We start from the raw sequence: 21397 nt of genomic DNA, 5'->3' as shown, positions 1-21397 counted from the left end.
TCCAGCCTGAGTAGTGTTAACTTGGGAGAGGGAGGGCACACTGCTGGGACATGGACACTCACAGTACTCCTTTCCCAGGACCAGCACTCTGCACTTCAGTGGAAAATTGCCCACAGTGCCAGATGTGTGGCATAAACAGACTTTGTTCTCCATCTGCCAGGTCCATTTACTTTGGCCAGCCCTTCTAATGACAGGAATCTAACAGGCCAGCATAATTATAGCACATCCTAGCTCTGGATTCACACATGTCATGCCATTCCTGCGCCCCATCCCACTCCCCAACTGGTCTGAGCCCTCAGCAGAAAAGCCACAGTGGAGAAAGAACTGGCAGTGACCTGATGACAACGATGATCCCATCAAAGATGTTGTATGGGTTCTTGATGTAGCCAAAGATGCCAAAGGCAAGGAGTTTCAGGAGCATCTCCAGGGCAAACATGCTTGTGAAGACAATGTTACTGATCTCCAAGGCGTTGGTCAACTCGTCTGGCTGTGAGGCAAAAAAGCAACATGGTCAAAGAGATGCCCAGAGGAAACCAGAGAGGATGGTACATTGCTCCCCCTGGGATTTGTGCTAATGATGCACAAATGCTACATCTTCCCATGTTCCTTCTGGAAAGCCATGGAGACAGATAAATGCCTGAGGGGAACAGCAGACAAGCCTCATGGATAGTCCCTGTGAAGCTTACTGGGAACACAGAGTCTCATTCCATTTTTGGAACAGTTGCTGAACAGCTGTGCCCAGTACATGGGCCCCAAAAAATAAAACTATGCAAAGGAGAGGGTTTGTTCACTGTGCCAAGATGGAATTATCCAGGTGAATGGCTGGTATGGCTTGTAGGCTCTTATCTGGACTCACATGGGTCAGACTGGTTCCATTGCACTAAATCCAGCTGAACTTTATGGATACTGCTACATCCAAACCAGTGCTTCTGGATATGAATATCAGCACAGCTCTATTCATCTCAAACTAAAGCATTTTTCTTCCAGACATCTCATAAGAGAAACAGGAAAACAAATACCAGTGAAAGTTAATAGGTTCACCAGTTTAATGTCCCTTGAGATGTTGATCTACCTTTGGAAACTATCCCTGAAAAACCCCAAATGATCTTTCCTTCTGAAATCCTGGTTAGTAATGCACAGCAGATTTTGAGTGTTAGGATTCCCTCCAGGATCAGTGTGGGTTTCTCTGAGTGTATAAGACTCCATGCAGCTTAAATCCAAGACTTTCCCATTCCCCTCCTCTATCACCAGCACCAAATTACCTTGGCTATAATCTTACTTCCAGACAGAGACTGAGATTTTCCTCTCCTGGGATGCTGAGCAATGTCTGCCCAGCACCTAAGCTCCAAAATGTGGCACAGCAGGGACAGATGCAAAAGGTGGGATGGGGTTTGCTCCCTCACTGGAGCTGCTCATTCAAAGAGCACCAGGCTCTGCAATGTGCATTTCTAGTTCAAGGCCTCTTCCTCTGCAAGAGAAAATGAGTCTTTTTCATTTCCTCTTCCTCAGTGTAATAATATTGTCTGGTAAAAGGTGTGATTTCATATCTGACTCATCTCCTGGCCTGATAATAGTTTCCTTTATTCCCCATCCGTCATTAACACCATGGTAAACGTTGGCTGTTTTGGGGGATGTTGTTGCACTGTTTGAGGCTCTGAAGGGAGAGACCATTGTAATATTGTGGCACCATCACATTGAACTCCACACTCTGCAAAGCAAACCCTTGGCAATGGAAGGAGAGGTGGAAAGAGTTAACTGGAATGCAGGAAGAGCCCACACATCCCCTGCTATAGACAGCGACAGTCTGTGGGCTGCTAATGAACCATCAGTCATAGCTAAATTACTTTATGCAATAGTCTGTCTTTTGCTCAACCATTTATCCAGGAGAAAGAGCACTAAGAGCCTCATTCCTCACAGTTATAATCCATAGACACTAATTACCAAGGGACACCAGGGGAAGGACTGTGCAGTTTGCAGTTCTTTAGTCTGCAGCAGCACCCGAGCAGCAGGATCACCTGTCTGTCCTCCTCACACCTTCCTTGCTGCAGGGATGGTGATTCCCTCCCTAACACAGTGCTCATCCATCCTACTCCCTTCCCTGGTGATGCCAAAACATCCTGGGAAGAGGTCTTCCCTTTCCAATGAAAACACAGCTGAAGAAAAGGGTTGCTCTGGGATGGCATCTAACCAGCTCCCCAACAGAGACAGAGCCCAGAATAGCCCCATGGGCTCCCAGGAGCCTGTCCTACTCCAAGCCACAGCAGTGACAGGACACTGCTCACAGCATCCTCGAGCTGTTTGTCAGGCCCTGGCACGTTTGGTCGCCCCCAGCTGGGGTTACACGAGGGCAGTTTTAACAAGAAGCAAAATAACTTGCTACATTCCTGTGTCCCTCCAAGGCAGTACACTGAGGGCTCCTTGGGACAGAATGCTCATGGCAGGCTCAGGATGGCTTGTTAGTGTGTTGAGGCTGGGAAATGAATGACAATCATCAGCAAGGAATCACACACAATCCCAGAATCATTTAGGTTGGAAAAGATAACCAAAATCATTGAGTCCAACCTTTGACCCATCACCACATTGTCAACTAGAGCAGAGCGCTAAGTGTCACGTCCAGTCATTTCTTGAACACCTCCAGGGATGGTGACTCCACCACCTCCCTGAGCAGTTCCAATGCCTGACAACCCTTTCAGTGAAGAAATTTTTCCTGATGTCTAACCTGAACCTCCTCTGGCACAGCTTGAGGATGTTTCCTCTTGTCCTGTTGCTTGTTGCCTGGGAGAAGGGGCAACATTCTTGACAGGAAGCTGCAGCTTAGGCAGCTTTGAAGGGATGGTGTTGTTCCACAGCACTTTCTACTGGGAAACACGGAGAACCTGCCCATTGCTACCTCTAGCACCCTGTACTCTGCCAAAGAGCAGCAGCCTCATCTGCTAAAGTCAAACTTCATCCAGTGTTCTCCAAGTTCACCTTGCTGCTGCCAGATGTGCTGCCAAGAGTCTCAAATTTTATCATGAAAATTGGGAGAGCTGGTGATCAATTCAAAATCCTAATCCTGGAGCTACCTGAATATAGAATCATTAACATTGGAAAAGACCTCAAAGACTATCGAATCCAACTGTTAACTCAGCATAACTCAGATAATAAGACAATCTCAGAGGCATTACCAAAAATGTCAGTGTCCAGCCTGAAAAGCCTAAGCTGAACAAACCTAAAAACACCCTCAGGTAAATAAAAAGAAAATTTAAGTAGCTATTCTTTAAAATCCCAAGTTTTCTGAGCCAAGCTCATCATTTTCTGTGGCCTGTTGAGCACGAGGCATCACAACCAGGTAACGTGCTGATAGCATTGCTTGAATTGATTTACCACTTTCCTTTGCCAATTTGTGCCCTTATTGCTTTGTCTCCAGCACTGTGACTTTTGCTTCACGTATGAGTTCATGGAGTGCAGAAGAAAAGCTGCAGTGATCTATCAGGGGAGGGGAGAGATGGCAGGAGGGAGAGGGAAAGGAGAGGCCAAGGAGGTGGCCCAGATGAGGTCATCAATAGCTGTGAGGAGGAGCTGATCCAGCAGATCAGAGGACAGGGGGACAACTGGGCAAGGTTGATGGACAGCTAACACTGCAAAACCAACTCTGCCACAGACCTGAGATCTTCATTAGCCTTTAGTGATCATATGTGGTGTGAGGCAGAACTAATGCAATGACAAGGACAGCTGTGAGGCAGGATGGGATGTTGGAGCACAGTCCTGCAGTGACAGGGAGGCAGGACCCACTGGGCACAGACAAGGATGGATAGCCCTGCATGCTGGCCAGACTGGGAGCTTTTGTGTTATTAGAGTGGAAGTTGAACAGCAGATGAGCCAAACATCCAGTGCTTCAGCCTTCCAGTCTAATTCCCTTCTCTCAACACTGACTGGAGCCTAGAAAACAGCCACCAGAGATATTTTTATGCCTTATGAAATGGTTTGTTGCTTAGAGGACAAATTTCTCACTTCTCTCACTCCCTGATGAGCAAAGATCTAGGAGAGTCAAGGAAGAAACACTTGAAAGCCAAGATGGATTTGGCCATTCCCCTGGAGTCAGCCACTAGGAGACACTGTTGTTTTGTTCAAATTGAAGCCAACCCCAGAGCAGGGATTTTTCCTGGAGCCTTTTTCTATGGGTAAAGCAAAATCATTGATTTGCTGAAAACTTTTCATGGCAAGGATTATTTCTGTCAAACTTCCTAGCTGGAAGAAAATGAAGTTGCAACAAACCTTTAAAATTGCTGCAATGGCTTGTTTTGACCCTCTCAGAAAAGGAAATTTCAGGTTTCTTGCTTGAGAAGTTGTTGTCTCATGAAATGCAACTTCCTTTCTAGCAAGGCATGGTTACAAAGCTTGGCATCAAAATGATGCACTTCCAAGAGAACAGTTGTAAAGCAGTGTTTTAGCTTTTTGCCAATTTTTTTGCAAGCCTTAACAACTGACAGGGAAAACTACTTACCCACCATAGGGCTCCAAACTGCAGCAGGGAAAAATTCCTTTTTCAGAGGATAGTGACAGAGCATGAGCCCTGAGGAGCTTTAGGAATCTCCACAGCTTTTGCTGCTGTGATGATTGACTTTCCATCAGTCCAGAATTTTAAAGACAGGCTAGGTCAAAAGGCAACCAGGTGGCATTGTAGGAGGCTACAAAACACTCAGGAATCCTCACAATGGATGCAACATGGGATGTGGTGGGTGATGCTGTCCCACTGGTATGAGGATACACAGTGCCAGAGGTGGAGGCTGGAAAGGGAATGGTCGTGCTGGAGATAGCAAAAATGAGCACCGAGAGTGGTTTAACACCCAAGTCCCATTGGCAGATCCCAGGTAGTGTTCAAAAAAAGGTTCAGATCTGAGTATAAACTTTATAGATTTGAGATTCAAATGAATTCTCATCCTTTAGCTGCAGGAGTAAGTCTCCCACTACTCAGGAGAAAGACAGAAACTGTGTGGGCTCAGTTTGTAAGATTTCAGCATCCTTGAATATGAGTTTAAAGTAAGAGCAAGTCTTGACTGCAGGCAAAACACATCCTACCTCTGCTCACTTTGAAGGCCGTATTTATGCTGCAGAATATTTCAGTGATTCAAAACTAAGTTTTTATTACGGACAAACCTCAAACGTTTCAGCAGTTCATTCCGAGTTCAGATAAACAGACAAAAAATCCTTTTCTAAATAGTTTAGGTCTGAAAACCTCAGAAGACTAGTTCCTTTCTGAGAATCTGATACTTCTGGTTTAGCAAGGAGCAGCACAACCCCCAGAGCCTTCCTGGAATCAAGAAATTCAATAAAAGAGAAACCCATAATGGTCCAATTATTGATAGCTCCTACAAGCAGAGAACGATGAGCAGGAGTAGGACTTTGCAGCCTTAGATTCTCTTTGTACAACGGAATTACTGCAGTTCTTCAAGGAAGATGACTTCTTTGTGCCTCTTTTTCCTCCTGTCCATCTTTTACCTCATCTCTTTTGACTGTGGCATCCACAACCCCCTATTTGACAAAGCTTAGGTCCCATCCTCAGCAGGATGGAACGGGGGACACCCTTTCGCTCTGTTACTGAGTAGAAATAATCAGACCTGCAGCTAACTGGAGCAAAGAGCTGGTAGACACCTGATGAATGAACAGGGAAGAAAGTTTCCAGAGTAAAGGATGTGCTTTGCTTCTGAAATCCCCTCCAAGCCCAAGGCAGGCAGCTGGGCTCCTCCTGAGCCAGGAGAGCTGAGGCTGGCAGAGCCACAGAGGAGCAGTAAACAAACGCAGAACATTTAGTCTCGTAAACATCCTTTGCACTTGGGTTGTTTTTTTCTCTAGTCCTGGGTCTAAAGCTGTCAATGGGATTTTGAGCACTTGTTTATGTTGGCTTTTCTGCTTTATATTTTGAAGCTCAGCCTGCAGAGACTCTGAGCAGGCAGAGGAGTGAACTGTCAATCCGCGCTCTGCCTCTGGACACTCCAGATTTTCTCCTTCACCTCATTTTTGAGCAATTATAATTTTCCAATTACCAGTTATTCCATTGCAACAGATTTCACCTGCCTGCAGTCCCTGGCACCATCCCCATTTCACAGAATTAAACCCTAAGGGAATGAAGGAGAGAGGCAGGGAGCAGGGGAGAAGGCATCCAGGCTAATTATGATGAGGTGGAAGAGGGAGGGAAAAGGAAATACACACATGAAAACCACAACTTTTTACATGAATAAGCCCAAATCACAGCATTAGTGACAGACTAGATAACACACCCAGCACTAAGCAACTTAATATTTAGTAGGCTCATAGTTAGCAAAGGCTGTGCCCAAGGACTGAAGGAGGGATTGCTCTGGACACTTCCTAGCAAAAATCCAGTGACAGTGATGCACAAAACACCACCCAGAAGGAACAGCTTCAGGTTCAAGGACTTATCTCTCTTTGACACTTGTGTACAGCTTCCTCCTCCTTTCAAATACACAGAATCATTGAACGGCTAAGGCTGGAAAAAGTCTCCAAGCTCATCCATCAACGCAACACTCCCACCATGGTCACCACTAAACCATGTACCAAGTGCCACATCCACAAGTTTTTTGAACACTTCCAGGGATGGTGACTCCATAACTGCCCTGAGCAGCCTGTGCCAATGCCTGACCACACACTCCGTGAAGAATCTAATCTAAACATCCCCTCGTGCAACCTGAGGCCACTGACCAGCTCATGCCTTCCAGAGCCAAGCAGTGGTGGCCTGATCTATGGAACGGGATGTGATGGCTTTGCAGCACTCTATTGAAAGGAAACCTAATTAAGGGGATGTTAAGATCCACTTCACGCAGTGAGACATGGGTTGGACCAGGATGAGAATTCCAGAATTAGTCCTTTTCCAAGTGCATACTGCACAGACACACAGGTGCTATCAGGACACTTGCAGCCTGGGACAAGATGGCAACAGCTGGAAAAAGGTTAAAGTCCCAAAAAGTCATGCAAAGGGATACCAGAGCATGGAGCTCACCTGAGCCAGCTTGTCCTCAATTGAAGGAGAGTAAAGCCCACTTGCTTTACTCCCTGATCCACACAGACTCCAACACAACTAATCTCTTTCACTTATGGATTACTTGGCTTCATATTGTATGTGTAGGGTTTATGTGGCACTGGGAAAGCAATCCTGAAATGAAAGTCAGTTTACTGGGACAGATTAAAGTAGTGGTTTGGGAGGGATTAGATTTATTTTTTGTAATAAGAAATATTGTTCAAAATTGTGGAAAATAGCTTAAATGAATTTGAAGCACCACAGGAGGGAGCAAATCAATGAAACTGTTAAAGAGAGCTCAAAAGTACAAAAAAATCCTTCAACTTTTTCTAGAAACTAGAACAAGTGTCAAGAAAGGCTGGGAGAGCTGGGGATGTTCAGCATGGTGAAGAGAAGTCTCCAGGGAGACCTTAGAGCCCCTTCCAGTGCCTAAAAGGGCTCCAAGAGAGCTGGAGAGGGGGACCTGGGACAAGAGCCTGGAGTGACAGAACAAGGGGAAACCATAAAGGCCATCCAGTTCCAACCCCTGCCATGGGCAGGGACACCTTCCACTAGCCCAGGTTGCTCCAAGCCCCATCCAACCTGACCTTGAACACTTCTGGGGAGGAGGTAGCCACAGTTTCTCTGGGAAACCTGTGCCAGTGCCTCAGCACCCTCACAGGGAGGAATTTGAACACTCCCTGGCCCAGGGGACTCAGTACTGCAGTCCCCAGCAGGGACTCAATATTGCAGCAATTCAATGCAACACAAACAAGGTTGCCCTATACCCTGCAAACCGTCTGCTTGGGTTTATTCACAGCTATTATGTTCCAAGGCATTAGAAGCAGTTTGGGAAAAGGTCCTCTTTGAGGGAGTTTCATGAGCCTGAAGCTCACAGTGGAATCAGAGCTGTCAGGGAATGTAAGTGACACCTCAGCAAATGTGAAGGCTACATCTTGACCTTTATTTTTCTCCCCCTTTTTTTGCTTGTCAAAGACCAAGCCAAATAATTCTGATATTTCTGAGGTAAGTAAACAACCAACCAGACAGAAACCCCCAAGCAACTGAAGACTTGGCTTCTTCCCTCCTCTGCATTCCCTGCCTTCAAAAATATGAAGAATAATGCAAGTGCTTTTCAACTTCTACATTTGAAAATATTTCCTATGTAAACCACTTTGATGTAGTTTATTTACTATAAGGTTGGACTCTTACTATCTTCAAATCAACTTCAAACCAGTTTAGTCAATGTAGATTGTGGTTCCAACCACAGAAATTGCCTTCTTTTCATGTGATATAACTTCTCTTCCTAGAAAAAAGGGTTTGTATGGTGTTTTCCCATGCACATGAGCACAGTTCAAAGTTATTTATGCTCTCTGGCCTTGGAAAGGGACCAGGTACTTGAACCAGGACTCCAAGACTGCTCTGATCACTGAGATGTTTGCTATTCTGAGGTGCCACTGCCCTGTGTTTAACAGTCAGACACTACAACCTCTCAGAACTCATAGTTCTCCTCAGAAAGGGTTTAGCTATCATTAATGCCTCTGCTAAAAGCTGTGACTTTGATGAGTTTGTGCATCCTGATGAAGAAAAAACTGTTTTGCTGAGAGATTTCCAAATGGACTCTACTTAAAGGTAGGCTGGAAACAGAAGGAAAGAGAGATCTCATCCTCATGCCTACTGATGGATGTTCCCTCTCTGCCTTTGGAATTAAAAATGGAGAATTTATTCTGTCAGTCACCTCTGCTCTCAGGTTTTATGCCTTCCTCTAAATGGGATCCTTCATGTGGAGCAGAAACAGTTTAATTGAACAGAGCTGATGGTAATTTTTCCTGCTTTCAATTGACCTACTTGATCTCCTAATGCTATGTGGAATTGCTTTTACCTCTCTGCTCTGTGGAATGAAAGTTACTGCTGATAATTCCATACCCAACTGCACATGGGAGCCAAATGCAAAACTTGCTTCTCGTTTCTGGAGCTGCACCATGGGTGGAGGTATGGAGGAAGCTGCACACAACGTGATGTACTCCAGCATCAGAGTCATCAGAGTTACGGTTATCCAGCAAAGACCATATTCCAAAGTCATGTACTTCCCAGGATTATTGTGTGAGCCCAAGTTCCTTTGGTATTGACTAAAACATGGGAGCCAAATGCAAAACTTGCTTCTCGTTTCTGGAGCTGCACCATGGGTGGAGGTATGGAGGAAGCTGCACACAACGTGATGTACTCCAGCATCAGAGTCATCAGAGTTACGGTTATCCAGCAAAGACCATATTCCAAAGTCATGTACTTCCCAGGATTATTGTGTGAGCCCAAGTTCCTTTGGTATTGACTAAAAGGTTATTGGGATGGGAAGAAATTCTTCCATATGAGGGTGCTGAGGCACTGGCACAGGTTGCCCAGAGAAGCTGGGGCTGTCCCATCCCTGGACGCGTCCAAGGCCAGGTTGGATGGGGCTTGGAGTGACCTGGGCTAGTGGAAGGTGTCCCTGTCCATGGCAGGAGAGTGGAATGAAATGGTCTTTCAGGTCCTTTTCAACCCAACCCATTCCATGAGTCTATGTCTCCTGGCTTAGAGTGTTTTCTACAGAAGAAACCCTGGATGCCACATTTTCATCTATTACAACAAGAGCTACATCTCAAAGACAGTTTGTCCTCTGGGATAATCAACTCTACTGTAGCTTCCTTAGGAAGCTTCCCAGGCAGGAGGTCCCACCTGGCACAACACATTTGCAGTATTACTTTCCCATTTCTCAGTTTCATTCAGCAAAATGCAATTTCATTTCAAAAGACATAAATGCCAAGCAGGATTAGATCAACTGGTGCCTTCTCAACCCTCTGGAGAAACGACCTGGGCAATGGGAACTGCTATCAGCAGGAGCACACAACACTAAAGCTACTGTTCCTGAAAAGTAGGCCAAGCAGCTGGATTATATCCTGATGGAGGATCACTTGGTGTGACAGATGGCTCAAAAAATGAGCTTTAAAATGAAAACCACCCCAAACTCTATAAAATAACCCCAAACCAGGCCAGAAGTGCTTAGGTTCAGTTATTAAACAAGAAGCCACAGCAAGAAGGAGCCAACTCTCCAAATAACCAAGGAAGAATGTCTCCAGCAATATACCAGGAACATTGGAATAACTCACCCAGGAGAGATGCTCCAGTGTGGACTCTGCACACTGGTCATACCTGTCAGCCCTAATACACTGAGTAGTGCCATGGAGAAAGAAGAAAAATGGAAATATATCTGAGCTGAGGACAGGGAATGCCTCAGCACTGCTCCAGTGCTGGGTGCAAGCAAGGACTGAGCCTGGTGCCAAGGAGAGCCACAATTACCTCTTCACTCCCAGCAATGCCATGGCTGGAGCATCCTTTAGGATGCACTATGGCCCATGTCCCACAGCACATCAGAAGGTGCCTCTGGCAACTTGCCAATATTCCAGAACCAGACCTGTTCCTTGTACCCTATCTCTCCTAAGCAGCTGTTAAATATGAACAGGTTCATCTCCACTGCCATCCCACCCCACATGGATTTGATTCCTTTAAGAGGCTCTGGCAAAAATCCAGGGAAATTATACAGACTGAATCATTCTCATCCATATGCTGGTGGAGTCCTTCAAAGCACCAGTGGATCTGTGAGGTGTGACATCTCGGAGCAAGGCTTTTGTTGACTTTCAGCCAATATATTTGGCTTATGTCTTGCCCTAAAAAAATCACACTCACACAAGGAATTATATTCACAAAGAATTATACTCACACAGTTCTTGCCACTGCAAAGCTGTTTGTTCTTGACCATTATCTGTGCTGAAGTCAATAATAAATGGCCAAAAATCATCAGCCTAACGCCTGAAATCAGCTTTGTTTTGCTAGTTAACCACAAAGCAGCCATTAAAAGAAATTCATCATTCATACTGATTTATTTTCCTTTTTCAATATATATTAATTAATATATTTTTATATTTAGGCCAAAAATATCTTGTATTTCATATCATTAACTAGAAAGAAGAACTAGAGTCTACCTTGACCTATTAAGATGTAAACTGAGTCACAAGATTTCCAGAAAACACATACAACATGTGAGACATATATGAAAGGATCTGGAAATATGCCACAGCCCCTTTCAGACTGAAAATATGCACAGAGATCCTGTCTGGAGGAGTCTGCACAAGAAATGAGGGTTAATTGTTGATGTTCTTTGCTAAAACCTTGCAGCCACACCACACACTTGGTATTTCTGCCTGTGCACAGAGGTTAGGGGATGCCCATTGCAGGTGGCTCTGACCACATCCACTGAAGGTGGAAAAGAACCATTTCCAAACTCTTTGATGCTACTTCAGCAGTGATTCTATGATCTTTACCCACATCCAAGCCACGGGTTGGCTCTCTGCTAACAGAGAGATCAAAGGCCTTTGGGTTGTCATTAGCAGGCAAACTCAATACAACTTGTTTACTTCACCCAAGCTAATAGCACTGGAAATATTTAATCAAAAAATGGACACACTCTCTCTATTACTGCCAAGATGATTCAGAAGGGGCCACTTAAATCTATTTTGTCAAACCATTACTCATCCCTTGCTAATAGACCTTTATGGAGAGTCCCTTTGAAAAATGCGCATTCGTGATTTGCGGGTTCTGTGCTGGCATTAGGAGATGAAGCACAGCAGGAAAACATGACAGAGGAACTGCTGATGGGAAGAACAAAATGGGGAATATGTTTAGTCTATATCTGACAAAGACCTTGACTTCGTCATTTCTGATCCCCAAGGAGAGGAGCTGAAGTGGCTTGTTGGGGAAATGAGTTCAAGAAGAGAGTAAACCTTCAGAAAAATGTCAGCAATCTGCTGTAAGTGGAAGATGGAAGAAGTTTAGGAGAGTTCTTCTGAAGTTCAAGGATCTTGGGGTAGAAGAAGCAAACAAAAAATTTTGAGTGGACATCAGGAGAAAATCTGGTGCTGGATCTTACAGAACAATGGGGTGTTACCTCCTTGAGCCTGGAGTCTTGAGTCACCAGTGTCTACAGTGAGATGCAAACGACAGGACTCCCAGGATCTTTTTCTAACTCCTCGTCTGATATATTGCATGTCCTAAACAAACATGTATCAGACATTTGGGCACAGACAGTTCTTTATGGAATTCCCTTTGGGGTGTGTAGACACTTTTATTAATGACAGAATCCCAGAAGGGTTTGGGTTAGAAGGCCCTTAAACCCCATCCAGTTCCAACCCCTCAGTCATGGGCAGGGACACTTCCCACTAGAGCAGGGTGCTGCAAGCCCCATCCAATCTGGCCTTGAACACTTCCAGGGATGGAGCAGCCACAGCTTCTCTTGGCAACCTGTGCCAGTGCCTCAGCACCCTCACAGGGAACAATTTTTTGCCAACATCTAATCTAAGTCTACTCTCTGTCAGTGTGAACCATTTCCCCATGTCCTGTCACTCCAGGCCATTGCAAATAGTCTCTCTCCATCTTTCTTGTAGTCTCCTTCAGGTACTGGAAGGCCACAATTAGGTTATCCTGAAGCCTTCTCTTTTCCAAGGCTAAACAATCCAAATCCTGGTTAACTCCAATTCACCAGGGACAAAAAAGGTCCCTTGGGCTCTCAGGATCCAAGCCAAAGCTAGTGTGGGCAGTTACATCTGATCACTTTTTCCAGGCTCAGGGACATCTGGAGGAACACCCAGCCCTTCTGACCTCCAAGACAGGATTGCACTTCATACAGACCCAGTTTCGATAGTTTCTCTGCAGCTTCCAGAAACACTCCTGAAGATCTTAAGATTCAAAAGTCCCATCAGGATGGAAATGATTATCTGCAAATCCACATCTGCAACCCAGGCAGCAACTCCTCTCTGCTGAGCATCAAAGACAGGCTAGGAGCCAGAAGAACAAATTCAGGGGAAGTCCACCTTTTCTCCCCTCAAGCAAACCCAAAGCAATCCAAGCAATTTTTACCAGCTTATTTTTGTCCCCAAAATCACAGTGCTGTGAGCAGCACAGGGTGCTGTAGCCTGCAGCCAAAGCAGGCAGATGGGAACATTGGAGCTGCCATGCTGTTGCCAGTGAATTATTGATCCCTTCTTAGCCACAAGCATTAGACTAAAGCAGCAATTAAACCCCATCCACAGTGATCAAAACGCAAAAGCAAAGACAAAAACGTACAAATTCAGAGTTTGTATCTGCCAGCAGCATGTGCAGATGGAATGTTACAACAGGAAGGAAGGCTCTGGGACCTGATCCTTCAGGTGTCTTCAATAACAGCCTCTATCAACGCCAGTAGATGGTGATGAGCAACACATCAGCACCATTTCTGCAGGAGATATGGGAATGAGCCTCTTCTGGAAGCTCATTCCCCATTTTACCTTTTGAAGGTGAATCACAGAATCATAGAATATCCTGAGCTGGCAGGGACCCACAAGGATCATTGAGTACAACTCCTGTCTCTGCACAGGACACCCCAACAATCCCACCCTGTGCCTGTGAGCATTGTCCAAACAATTCTTGAGCTCTGTCAGGCTTGGGGCTGTGACCATGGCCCTGGGGAGCTGTTCCAGTGCCCAAACACCCTCTGGGAGAAGAATCTTTTCGTGATATCCAACCTAAATCCCCACAGCACATCTCCATACTGTTCCATCAGGTCCTGCCTGTCTCCGGTCACAGAGAGCAGAGCCTGGCACTGCCCCTTGAAAGAAGCTGCAGACTATCTGTGTTTGAGAAATTTTAAAATGCCAACTACAAGCACCATCATCCTTCCTGCTCCCTGAGACAACAGCAATTTGTTTTGCTAAGGCAAGAAATGACAAAAGAGGTTAGGAAGGAACTCCAAGGCAAAGATGCCCTTCAGCACAGTTGTATCACTTGGACACTGCACAAAAGGAAAGCTTGGAATTACCAAATGGGAGCCCAAACCAGCAGGAGAGCTCAGTGACTCTTGTTCCTCATCAGCTCTTTGGATGTTTCCTTACAGCTATTGGATTTTCACCTGGCAAAATTCCTTGATTTCACTGGAAGCACCACTGAGTTTGAAGATGGCTCAGTGCTTCCATGTTTTCACCTTCTTTACAAAAAATCCCAACTAAATGAAATTCTAGCAAACCACTACCAATATTCAGATATGGCCAAGGATCAATATTCACAGCAAATAACTGTGCTAACTTTGTCATGTGTTTCTTTTGTAATATTTATTCCTAACATTGGGAGAAGAACACAAAAATCTGGAAAACAGGATTTAAAACCGAGGACATGACTCTTCATTGCATTTTTCTCATTCCTTTTTCATGGAAGATGCCTAAGCCCCAAGCATGGCCTGGATTTCAGTATGTTCCCATTGTTGTGGGAACAAAATGATACTGGAAAGAAAAGTTCAGTCATTGTGATTTTCTATAATGACATAAAATCACTGCTAAAATAATGTAATTCAATTCTATTAGCCCTAATAACAGGAGTACTAATTAAAATTACTGTAATTCATTCCTACTCTGAGGCTGGTGAACACCTGAGAGTAGAGACTCTACCCAGGCTGGTGAAGTGGATGTGTTTGGATTTGGAGGTTGTTAGTTTAGCCTTGGTGTGTTGGGCAAAGGGGACTGTTAGGGAACACTAATTACCTAACACTAATTATGGCAGCAATAATAACACCTCTCCAATCATCAGTGCTAATGCCATGAGTGCCGAAACGATGGAATTATATGCTGCTGGAATTTCAAGGGGAGAAGTGAGGCAGAGAAAGGCAAAGGTAAAAGAGGCAGCACATTCCTCTGGATTTATCATCTGGCAGCAGCTTCTCTATGGAAAATGGTTTGAGTGAAGGGACAATAGTATCTTCCCTTCCTCCTCCCACCAGGCTGTACTTGGCCCTCAGGCTCTGTGCAGGCTGTGCTGTCCTGTGCTTCCTTGCTCCCATCCTGATCCCATGCCATGTACAGAAACCATGTCAGGATGAACCCTCTCCAGGCTGAGGACCTGAGTTCTGGATTGCTGCACCACCTGCCCCCCATCAGGGCAGCATCCAACTGCTCCAGAGCCCAATAGAATCCCAGGCTCTGCCAACCCACTGCCACATCCCACATCCACATGGGAAAAGCTGTCAGACAGGTTCAGCTCTGAAAAACAAACAAACCAGGATTTCAGTGTACTCCCCAGCCCTGGAAGTGTTCAAGGCCAGGCTGGATGGGGCTTGGAGCAACCTGCTCTAGTCCCATGGCGGGGGGTGGAAGAAGATGACCTTTAAGGTCCTTCCAACCCAAACCACTCCATGATTCTGTGATTATTTCATTTGCAACCTTCTTCCATGCCACATTCAAGTTTTCTTCCTGGCAGTTTCTCCCATCCCTGCTGTGGCTCTGAGTAGCAGAAGTGATGCTTCTCCCACAGCAAAAGCCACATGGAGCAGACACACAGGAAGGAAGGGCTGCTCCAAACTCTGCTTGAACCAGACCTCATGGCTACATCAGCTACACCAGGGCTTGGATTCAGCTCCCTGCCCTGGGAGCAGGGCCAACCACTCCTTCCTGAAGAGGCAACCCCAAGAAAAAGTCAAACTGATCTATAACCTCTAAGCAGTGATGTCAGTTCTTATATGAAACACAAGGTTTGATTTGCAGAGAGTGGGAGTGAAAGAGAATTTAGATGCAATCTCCAGTGTAGTGGCTTTAATAAACCAGGAAAGCTACAACACCAACCCTGTGCAAACTGTGAGCCCTTGAGAAAGCAACTGAGCTTGCAAATGCTTCTGCCCTGATGGAAATCCTCCTCGTGGGTTTCCAAAACAGGCAGACCATGGTGAAAGCTGTCAAATTGTTTTATTTGTGGGGATACACAGTGGATGTCAAGCAATTATTTGCTAAAACCCAGGACATGCTCAAATGCTCTTGCTTGGGAAGGTGGCAAGTGTTTCCATGGCAATGAGCTATTGCCTTGGTGACCATGAACCTGCCTGGTGCTGCTAAAGCACCATGACCTTTGGGCATCTGAGCACAGCAAGGAGTTTCCTCTACTGTCTAATGATGTTTTTTCAAACCTGAGTTCATACCTATCTAAAAGTTGCCTTAGGTGGTTGTGCAGAGAGAGGGAGAAGGAGGAATTACTACAGAGAACCCTCCTCTGTTCACACTTGCCCCTGCCACCCAGCCCTGAATTCTTCCTATCAGACAGGTGCAGACCAATCACAAATCCAATCGTGGCTGCTCCTGAGCCTCAATCTATCACCTAGAAAATGAAGCAGAGGAGGCACAGGACTTCATTAGCCCAGACATCAGAAGTACATTAATCTGTCTGCAGTTAAACCTTTGAAGAGAGGTCAAACTCAAAGGCAGCTGTGGTAACAAACAGGCACATCACACAGCAGCTTTGCATATAAGCAGGTTTCCTCCTAGGTAAGAAATTTATCCACATTTCCATGGAAAAGTCCAAAATGTGTCTGTGTCTCCCTCCAAACCATCTTCAGATAAACTTTGTGCTATCATAAAGCTTTATCCCAAGCTCATAGAGCAGAAAATTGTTGAATCTCTGCCTTTGAGAGCTTCCACTGCTTTCCTTCCCAACTTTTATCATTGGACACACTCCTTTGGAGTGAGCAGCAGCCCAAAACCTCACCCAACTGAACCATCACACAAGCTCCTTTTTAAATTTGCACAGACCCTGCACTCTGCAACTCCAAAGTAGTTGCTATGGAGATGCTAAAGACATGGAACTGCACCTTCCACGTGCCGAATTCAGCACAGCAAAAACTTGGGAGAGCAGGAAACGCTGGGGGAGAGGAGTGTGAGGAGTGAGTTAGAAACCTGCTAACTCTGAGCTGCAGTGAACGGGGGTGAGTTATGGCTGTGGCTGACAGGTGTTACCCAAACTGACACTCTGCAGTGAGCATCACACGGGGTTTGATTAACTGCAGGCAATGGGGCATTAACACAGGAGAGGACATCCCACACGATTCCCACATGGAAACACTGTGATGGGGAGAGGAGAAACATGAGCATGTGAGGCAGCAGCAATCCTCAGGCATTAAGAGTTTCTCAGAGAGCACTAGTTGCCTCCCTAAGCAACTCTACCTCCTTAATCTCCACAACTCAGCAGAGGAGTCCAAATCTTGCAACTTCCTACACAGCCTAAATTAGAGTCTGAAACAAAACCAACACACAACAGGAAGGATGTGATTACTAGAAATATGTCTAAGCTCTCCCACAGCTCAACCCCATCAATCTGGGTGGCTTCACAATTTGCATCTTTAAGACAGAGCTTTCACATTCCATCCCATCCCATCTGTATGGTCCTGCTGGATCAGAGTTCTGGTCTGAACTGCTGACCAGCTTCCTTGACACCTATGTTCGGTCCCAGTTTGGCTACACTCATAGAATCGTAGAATATCCTGAGCTGGAAGGGACACACAAGGGTCATTGAGTACAACTCCTGCCCTGCACAGGACACCCCAACAATCCCACCATGTGCCTGACAGCATTGTCCAAATGATCCCTGGGCTCTGTCAGGCTTGGAGCCATGCCCACTGCCCTGGGGAGTTGTTCCAGTGCCTAACCACCCTCTGGGGGAAGAATCTTTTCCTAATATCCATCTTAACCCTCCCCTGACAGAGCTTCAGGCCATTACCTCAGGTCCTATCACGGGTCACCAGAGAGCAGAGATTGGTGCTGCCCCTCCACTGGGAAGCTGTAGACAGCCATGAAGTCTCCCCTCAGTCTCCTCTTCTCCAGCCGATTCAGACATGGAAAAGTGCATAGGTATGGCCAAAACATCTATCTTGTGTTGACGCAACTACCCAGAGCCACACAGAGCTCACACCTGAGTGCAGTAACCCTAAAGACAGACATCCATGAACCCAAAGCATCTAACAAGACCTTCTACACCAAGTAAACTATCCCCAAGTACATTTGAGAATTTTCAGACCAATGTTCTGTTTAAACAGAGGCCAAAAGGTGTTTTCTCTTATTTAAGCAAATCTCCATTACAACCAACCAGTCAGTCCTTCACACTTTAGCATGTGTAGGCACAGGAAGAACACAGGGACAGTGCAAATGTGGCAGGGGACACTGAAGAGCACAGCATGCCCTGGCTCTGTGAGGGAGAGGCAGAGTATCTCTGCCTTCAGCCACAGTAATGGGGACATCTGTTCTTAAGACAACACACAATAAAGGGTCTGGAGCATCGTCTACCTCCTGGTGAGTGGTCACCCCTGGGATTTGAACATATGGCTGCAGCAAGCCTGGTTAGTGCCAGGCTGATTCTTTAACTATTAAACCATCCCCTCAGGCTCTGTATCCTGTATTTGCTGTGTATATCATACAAGGGAAAAGAATTTGATTTGGGGTTTCGAGAATTTCAAACAAGGATATACAATTAGAAAAGTATTTGCTTTAGATGATGATAAATAACCCTGGACTGGAGAAGCTCAGAAAATATCTGTTCTTCACTCGGGTGTGATGACACAAAGCCTTCTGCAGTGCTGTTTTACATGCTTTCCCGAGAGCCCAAACTTGTTAACCTTCATTTCACTGCATGTTTTCAGAGGAGTGACAGCTGCAGCCATAAATACAGCACTCACATTTCATGTCAGAGTTAAAAAATCAAATATGTATGAAACCCTCTGCTATTACACACTGACTAGTAAGGGGGGGGGGGGAAAGGAGTGGGAGGAAACCCATAGCATTAAATCATTTCTGAAATACAAAAGGACTTCTGCAAGCTTGGGTGGGAAACATCCACTGCGCTTTGTGCTGCAGCAGCTTTACCTGCCTGGTAGTCTCAGCCTGTCTGTCCATAACTCCCTCACAGCTTAAACTTAGTCTCAGGAACAGGTGGAATCTGTGCATGAGAAAGGAAGGAGCTGAGGCAGATCCTCAGCCATCAAACTCCCCACACTGCAGCAAGGGAGAGATTCCTGCTACTTTGGGGGTGTCTGTGTATGCTGCTAGTCTGGCAGTGGGAAGGAAGGGATGTAAATAATAGCATTCCAGCCTGGAAAGAGGAGACACAGGGAAAAGGAATGAAAATACTCTTTTGGGTATTTTTGAGAAGTGTTTTGGTGGGTTATGTTGTCCTCAGAGGAAGTGGGGAGCCATCCCTCCATCACCTCTGGCTCTAGATGCTTCCAGAGGCATTCGCAGCCCCTGATGGTCCTCAACATAAACTGGGATTTCTGGCAGTAAATCCCTCTGCACTTCCATGCTCTGCAGTTCAGTCTCTTGTACTTTGGCACACACACCAGCTGATACCTGCCAGCACTCCAACCTACCATATCAGTGGTTCTGCTTTAGAGACATTCAAGACGCTGATCTCTTATTTTGGCAGCTTCGAGAGGCCTTAGCACGAGTGAGAGACCTTCTGCAGAATGGCCCCAGAACACAGGCCATGGGCAAGGAGATAATTGCCCAGCAACTCACACTGCTCTCAGCCTCTCTGGCTCAAACTAATTTCCACAAATGACTTTGAACTGTTTGCACTCCCAGCAGCAGTGCCTGGGATGAAGGATGCTCACAGAGTGGATGTTTTGCCTCTGAAGCCTTCACGAGTTAAAGGAAAACTCAGATCCTCTCCCATATCCCATTCTCTCCCTGTGGTTTGATTTATTTTCTCTTATTGACTGGATTTGGAGCAGGTTGGAGTTGTAAAATTCCAGCCTAAACTCTGGATAGCTAAGAGTAAGGCATGCCTGGGGAACACCGAGCCAGGACTTTATTCCTGATCCCATCACCAAGCTCCAGGTAGAGCTCCCAGGAGCAGCCAGCACACTCTGCCTTCCCAAACCACCTCAATCCAAACTAACTAAAGCACAGACAAATCCATGTATAGTCATGCTGAGAGTCAGGGAACTACAGGATCCATCTGTCTGCAGCAAAGTCAATTCCCTATGGGGTATATAAAATAAATAAACTACTTTTCTTTCTGCTGTTTTGTCCCAGGGCACTGGAAGAAAATCCAGTTTTGTCTGTGTGTGGGACAAGGAAAGGACAAGGACAGGGAGGAAGGAGGTATTCATTTGTACAGGCATCAGGCAGGAGAGAAAACTCTTGAGAAATGCCTTCATGGGGGAAAGAAGCCAAGCGGTATCCTGCCCCATCCTCCTTTGTGGCAGACTCCCTGCTCCAATAAGCTTTACCACTGATGCTACAAGGTCTGTGCACAGTGTTTTTCCCAAATTGGGAGTCAGGCTGTCTTTAAGGCTGTAAACCAGACAGAGCAAACAAAAATAGAGCTTTAAAAGAATGTGTGTAGACATGCCAAACCTCCCTCACTCTCCAGCAAGTCTCATTCCTTTCAGATGCAGCTTTCTCCCCCCACCTCTCAAAACCATTTATCCCCACCTTGTAACAAAAGACTCAGAAGGAGATTTCAAGGAGACATTTAAAGCTTCATTCATAATTCTGGGAAACCTCACTGTATGGGATGGAGAATCCTGGTTAAAACCTGAGGAAAATTCATGGCTTGGGTTGACAGCAGCAGTGAACATACATTTAGTTCCTTGCAAGGTGGTTCTTCTCTGGTGTAAGGAGCTAGATTGCTACTCTGAGCATCTTTCTTCCTCTGCCTGAGATGGGAACAGCTCTCTGGCTCTGCCTCTCAGCTCCAAGGGATATAGAGAAGGGATAGGTACAGGACACCTGAGCAATACCATTCAATCTCCACACAAAGCTTTCAGACTAAGCTGCCATCATTTCATATGTACAGCCAAACACTAATCCCCCACTGCTCCCAGGTGTGGCATAGCTGTTCTTTTTACACCTTCCTAACGTTTCCTAAGTTAAACCTATTTTTAAGCCTTTCAGTATTTTCCAGGTCTATGGAGAAAGCAATTATCCCCAGGGAATTGCAGGAAATGCACAGAAGTATGAAATCAAACATGACTATATCCTTTCTCTCCTAACAGCTGGGAGCCACCAGTCCATAGGCAGCTTTAGTTCATGGAACAGCACCATCAGGTACTGCCCTCCCCATCCTCCTACCTGCATATCCCCTTGTGTCACACTCCTGCTCCATTTTGTTTGAATTTAGGCTGTATCTCAGTTCAAGAGTCTACCTGCAGCTCTCAGGCATCATTAGGGAAAAAAATTCCCTACAAGGGTGATGAGGCACTGGAACAGTTTTCCCAGAGCAGCTGTGGATGTCCCATCCCTGTGAGTGTTCCAGGCCAGGTTGGATGGGGCTTGGAGCAACCTGGTCTAGTGGAAGGCAGCAGGGAGTTGGAACTGGATGAGCTTTAAAGTCCCTTCCAACACAAACCATTCCATGACTATGATAGGAACTGGTACCAGGAGAAGTGCAGTGCTCTGTTCCCATTCCCACTGTTATTATTACCTGCAATAGCACAGATTCACAGAATCATTAAGGTTGGAAAAGACCTCCAGGATCATTAAGTCCAATCTTTGATTGATCACCACCAGCCCAATCAATAAACCATATCAC

General features: G+C 45.7%; 1 protein-coding gene across 1 annotated transcript in view; it reads right to left on the bottom strand.

Annotated features, from left to right (window-relative positions):
• The window catches only part of CACNA1H (calcium channel, voltage-dependent, T type, alpha 1H subunit), a gene marked incomplete at its 3' end in the record, with an annotated part of 121074 nt that overhangs the window by 47724 nt on the left and 51953 nt on the right, over window positions 1-21397 (bottom strand). Inside the window, exon 9 of the mRNA XM_009078739.1 lies at window positions 336-487. Within this exon, the coding sequence (XP_009076987.1) occupies window positions 336-487 (152 nt within the window). The remainder of the gene's footprint in view (window positions 1-335; window positions 488-21397) is intronic.

Source organism: Acanthisitta chloris, unplaced genomic scaffold, assembly GCF_000695815.1.
Source record: "Acanthisitta chloris isolate BGI_N310 unplaced genomic scaffold, ASM69581v1 scaffold497, whole genome shotgun sequence".
Lineage (NCBI taxonomy): Eukaryota > Metazoa > Chordata > Aves > Passeriformes > Acanthisittidae > Acanthisitta > Acanthisitta chloris.
This window is presented reverse-complemented; position numbering and strand designations above follow the sequence as displayed.